At 35.5% G+C, this 6000-nt stretch overlaps 1 protein-coding gene across 1 annotated transcript in view; it reads right to left on the reverse strand.

Moving 5' to 3' along the window:
• LOC149529216 (Putative thiol-disulfide oxidoreductase DCC) overlaps nt 1-5343 on the reverse strand; it is a 54012-nt gene extending 48669 nt beyond the window's left edge. Inside the window, exon 1 of the mRNA XM_089809032.1 lies at nt 4924-5343. Within this exon, the coding sequence (XP_089665158.1) occupies nt 4924-5203 (280 nt within the window). The 5' untranslated portion in view covers nt 5204-5343. The remainder of the gene's footprint in view (nt 1-4923) is intronic.
• Nucleotides 5344-6000: the final 657 nt, after the last annotated feature.

Below are 6000 nucleotides of genomic sequence, written 5' to 3' on the forward strand. Positions count from 1 at the left end.
TGTGTGTGTGTGTGTGTGCATGTGTGTGTGTGTGTGTGTGTGTGTGTGTGCATGTGTGTGTGTATGTGTGTGTGTGTGTGAAGGTCAAAGATGGAAACCAAATTACATTGAGAGGTACATCAGACATTGCATATATTTATTGCTTTATCAGGAACAACAGCATTTGTATAAAAATATATCGATTGCTTGAACAATCGATAAGATCATATTTGTAACATCGTAAATACACATAAACCAGAACTGTAAATATTCTATCAGTATTGTCTTCACCTGAGTCAGAAAGTGTTATAATAAAAAGTATATAGAGATCAGTTTACAAACTTGAGTCTCATTCTTGCTAGAATAAGTCATCATAAATTACCTTGCATTAATTGCTTAAATAAGCACAAATGAATATAGTCAGTTAAGGATTGTGGAAGAATAATTCAGTGTCCTGGATTGAAGAAAAAGGTGACAATACAATTGGTATCAGAGCCACCTTTCCTACTTTATCAGTGGTTGAACAAGAAAGAAATAATAACATATAGCAGAAGAGTAGGACAAAGGGAAAGCAAACAAATGGGCAAGGAAGGAAACATTAGCAACAAGGTGGATCAGGTTTTGTGATCAAAGGGAACTTCAAAAGAAACTTACTCGATTAATTGATGTACTAATACATACAGCCCTAAAACAAAACACTGAAAACAATGGAGGAAGGTCAAGATTGGAAGAACAATCACAAAATGGAAGCCCAAAATGGCGAAGTTCATGGCTAGGAATTCCCAATTTCTCACCACAGACAAAACAAAACAAGAAGAACCTTGGTTTACGAACTTGAGTCTCATTCTTGCTAGAATAAATCATCATAAATTACCTTGCATTAATTGCTTAAATAAGCACAAATTAATATAGTCAGTTAAGGATTGTGGAAGAATAATTCAGTGTCCCGGATTGAAGAAAAAGGCAACAATACAATTGGTATCAGAGCCACCTTTCCTACTTTATCAGTGGTTGAACAAGAAAGAAATAATAACATATAGCAGAAGAAAAGTACGACAAAGGGAAATCAAACAAATGGGCAAGGAAGGAAATATTAGCAACAAGGTGGATCAGGTTTTGTGATCAAAGGGAACTTCAAAACAAACTTACTCGGTTAATTGATGTACTAACACATACAGCCCTAAAACAAAACACTGAAAACAATGGAGGAAGGTCAGGATTGGAAGAACAATCACAAAAAGGAAGCCCAAAATGGCAAAGTTCACAGCTAGGAATTCCCAATTTCGCACCACCGACCAAACAAAACAAGAAGAGCCTTCGTTTGCTCAATTACAACAGCAATTTAAACGAGATCGGGGGGAGTAAGATCTTCAAACAGAGATGCCATTCAAGGAATATTTGGATTAAAGGTAAACTATTTGCCCCACAAAGGTAGTAAGGAGGGGTTTTCAAAATTAAAAAGGTAGGGGAGTTGAACATTCCAAACTTTGATGGGTCAACAAAAACAACAGCTAGGGTATGGGTTCAAAAACTCGATACCAACTTTCAGTTGAGCCCAATGACAGAGGAGGAAGCTAAATATGCCACCCGTCACCTTGATGGGGTAGTACATGAATGGTGGTATCACGAGATGTCAGCCATGGGATATTCCAAGATAACATCTAACATAGAACTCGTAGAAAAGTTAATAGAACAGTTCAACAACAAAGATCCCAAGCTCCATTCCAAAGAATTGACTCAAATTAGACATAAGGGGTCAATTGAGGAACAGCACAGAGTTTCGAAGGATCTCAGTTTTGGTCACAGCCTAAGGCGATGGGTCAAAGAATTAAGCCCCAATTCATTACAAGAAGCTATCGAAAAGGCAAGGGACATGGACTTAGGTTCTAACAAAAACAAAACCTTACCTAAAAGGGTCTACTCCCAAGGAAGCCAATGCAGCTAGCAGAGAAATCCCCCAATAATTAAGCTCAATCTCAAAACAAGGCAAGAAGTGAGGAGACAAAAACTGTACTGTACTTGCAAAGAGCCATGGGTACTGGGACATCACTGCAAGGGCAGGGGCCAAATTCAGAGTGAAGATGATGAAAACATTGATAGTACTCCTCTAAATGCTTACACTTTGCAACAGTATTGTAGCCATTTGATTACTAGATAGTAGATTCAAATGCTTTGGAGTGTTGAATTTTTCTCGTTGAGCACCTGGCAATTTAGATATGACATTCCATTCAATTTCAACAACCGAGTGGTGTCTTTTTTTATCACCAGCAAGTCAGATGTAGTATTTTACTCAAGCTTTTCCCTTGTGAGTATGCCATGTAGAGAATTCATGGACTAATATAGTTTTTTGTTTCAATTTATCTTTCATGTGTAACATTCTCTACATGCTATTTTGTCATCTCCAGATCTTAAGTATCATTTCCACATCTAACACATAAGTTTGAGAAGTTTAGAGTGTTGTCCACTAAACATCTATTGAGATCCCAATAAGATATTTTATCCAATTTCAAATACAAATTAGTATCTTCTCAAGCAACTGAAGTGTATTTAATGAAAAGAAGGTCCTCAAAAAGAGAATCAAAGGTCACAAATGTTGGAATGTAATGTCCCCATTTTTTAGCAACTTAGTGGAGTTCTTAGCCTTTACGTTCTCCAAAGGCTAAGTGGAGAAATAAAAAATTGATTAAATTAATTTCTTATAAAGTCATTAAATAAATTAAAATTAAAAGGTGACTTTATATTTAATTAATTTAATTAATTATTGTATTGCAAGGAGAAGCTTCTAGACAATGCATTAATTATTGAAAAAGGGGAAGCCTCTAGTAATTTAATTTTCTAGAAGCACAATTAATTATTGTATTGCAAGGGAGGAGTTTCTAGAGAGTATTAATTATTGGAAGGGGGAAGCTTCTAGTAAATGCAATTAATTAATATTTTATTTCTTTCTAGAAGGGTGAAGGAAAAGCATAAATAGAGGTGGGAGCTTCATTGTTTAGCATCGGATTATTGTGAATTGCATTTGATAAGAGCTCGGAGGTGTGAGTTATAGATTTGTTCTTGGCATTAGAGGACGTCTATCCTCTCTTGTGACATTCTAGACGTCATTACCTTGGGGTTTGGCCTTTGAAATTCATTGCCATGTATTTGATTTTATTAGTTTGAGAACTAATATTATTTCAGCAGTGGTTCAATTTTCAGTTTGCATAAATTCCTTCTTGTTCATGTTATGTGGTTTTAAATCTATGCAAAGACATTAAAATCTCTTTCAGCAGTTGGTTCAGTTCTTGGGCATTTCTAGGGTGCCCATTACATGGAAAAGGAATGAGATGAGAATGGGAATTCAAAATTTGGGAGAGAGGATTATGTGATTGGTTCTAGTCACTGCTGACCTCATAAATGCAGTTGAATTCCAGGGGAAAAATACACTACTTAGATGGCATCAAAAGCAAAACATGATTGCATATTTAGATTCCTCTAATTCGAAAAGGGGCTCCTTGTTTTGAGGTCATATGCAAAATGTTATAGCTCTTGAATGAAATAGGTCAAAGAAGGCTAACAAAGAATTAAACATGCATTTGTCCCTCTTCAGAAAGAGGCAAACTCAATACAGGGTAGGCAAAATGTGGGATTCAAAGTATCTTGTCTTCATTTCTGGAACTTTTGGGTTTCCAATTGCACCCAAAACTCTTTATAGCGATGAAATGAATCTTCCTAATCGTCAAGGGGAGAACCTAATTATGAATTTCAGCCCATCTCTTCATAACGACATAAAAGTTTTGAGCCCATTTCTCAATCTTGCACAGATATGAGCGCATCTTTTCGCTGCAACACTAGTTGCAGATTGATGAAGTGATCACAACAAGGATTAGAGCTTTTGAGGGTTGAAGAAGCACTTAGAGGGAGTATTTTGTCTTGTTTTACATTCGTGGAAGCCATTCCAAGCTGTTGTACTTGGAAATGCGGGATTTATAGCTGTGTCATCTTAGTTTGCAGGTGTAGGGAGCTGATAGATGCCATGAAGATGATCTGTAATAGACCAAGCGGGGAAAAGAACACTTTTAATGACTGTGATTTAGTGATATGTGCATTGATCATTGTTACTGGAGTTTTCTTCCTAATTTAGGGTTCTTCCAATTATATGCTCTGTGTTGCGTTTGTGTGCAGATAATTTACTCACATTATCAGGTGTTCACTTATTGATGTATTAACATTTTTGAATATCGAAGTTGCTGTCATGGCCATTGGAGATGGAGAAACAGTAGTTTAGAATGTATTCATAGTGTTTTGTATAGAAACAATATCCTCCCTGTCTATGGATCACTTAACAAGCACCAAGCTAATTTCATACAGATATTACCCGATGTCAACAACCTAGGAGAGTTTTTGAGAACCCAACAAGTTGAATGCCGTGTTTTACACAATTATTTCAATAATTGAACAGTTATATTTCGAGCAGCTAAGAAGTTTGAAATTGATCACTCAGCAAGATGGATGTGATGCATACCCATTTCAATAATCTGGGTCTATTTCTCTGAGCGCCCAGAAAGTTGGATGCTGTAATTTACTCAATTATGTGGTATCTTTCTGAGCATCCAGCAAATTGGATGTGATATTTTGCTCAATTTCAATACCCAACCGGTACTTTTCTGAGCATGGAGCAGGTCAGATGCAGTTTTTAACCAATTTTAATAAACTTCAATATCTCCTAATTACGCCATTTTACCCTAAACATTTTTTCATGCTTTTGGGACCTGGGATACTCCAATAAAATCCTACATATTTGAAAACGAGACTAAATGGCCTTTAACTATCTTCAATTACCTCGTGTCATATGTTTCTCTCTTAAACTGTATTTAATAAGTGCGTACCAATTACATTGTAGTGATCATTTTTTGAGAAAACTAAACACCAACTAAACTACCAGAGTAGAGAAGTAGTAATTACCATCAAATAACATGATTGGTCTAGAGTCTGTGGTGAAAAAAGAATCCGATTCTTCTTTAACTTCCAGTTTGGAGGAAGACAAGCATCTGGTACTAATATCACTGAATTTCAATCTTCTTGTGTTGTTTTTTCTGGTTCCAATCGAAATTTGACAAGGTAAAAATCGACCAAAATTTTGATTAGCTTTGATACCGTTTTTAATGGAATTGCCAATGTAGTTTAGACGAGACGTAGAAGGAAGGACTGCAGATGATTGGTGCATCTGCATACATATATCCATCGCGAAACCAAGAATTAAATATGCTTCCACAAAATTTGTACTTCATATGAATATAATATATACTTTCTGAATGTGCTCGTGGTGCAGCTACGAACACACCGTTGCTCATATCTCTCGATAAATCTGTGGCTGATTATCAAACTTTATTATCGGTTATTGGCAGGCACTCTTAAACACCACATAAGTTTATAACTAGCACTTCCACCTTCGAAGTTCGAAGGGTGCAAGGGTTACACCGATGGTCTTATATATTCTTGATAATTTGCATGAGTATTTTTATTTTGTTACTAATTCTAATTCATTTTTTGTAATTTGAGAAAGTTGATTTATTTAACATAATCTTTTTTTATTTCTTTTTAAAGCCATTCCTTTTTTCCGTATAATTGTATATAGACTACTTTTCATTTTGGAGTATCTTTCAAAAGTGAAATCTTGTCATGTTTATATCTTCCATTTGTCTTGTTGTCTTTATTGTTTCAATCTACATCTTTTTATCTCCCTCATCCTCATTCCTCACAATTGCAAAACTAAATAAATAAAGACAATTGAAAATATTTGTTAATATGAGTTGTGGTTGGTTGACAAATGCCTTGAATAAATATACATTAACTTTCAATTTTAAATAAAAATCAAGATAATGCAAATTTCCATTATGTAATCACCCGCTCTCTCTCTCTCTCCACACACACATACTCACTCACCCACTCACACATCTTATTAATTTGAAATAAAATACTCTCTCTCTCTCTCTCTCTCTCTCTCTCTCTCTCTCTCTCTCTCTCTCTCTCTCTTCTTAT

The sequence above is a fragment of the Cupressus sempervirens genome, chromosome 11, assembly GCF_028749045.1.
Source record: "Cupressus sempervirens isolate cs-2001-9-10 chromosome 11, ASM2874904v1, whole genome shotgun sequence".
Lineage (NCBI taxonomy): Eukaryota > Viridiplantae > Streptophyta > Pinopsida > Cupressales > Cupressaceae > Cupressus > Cupressus sempervirens.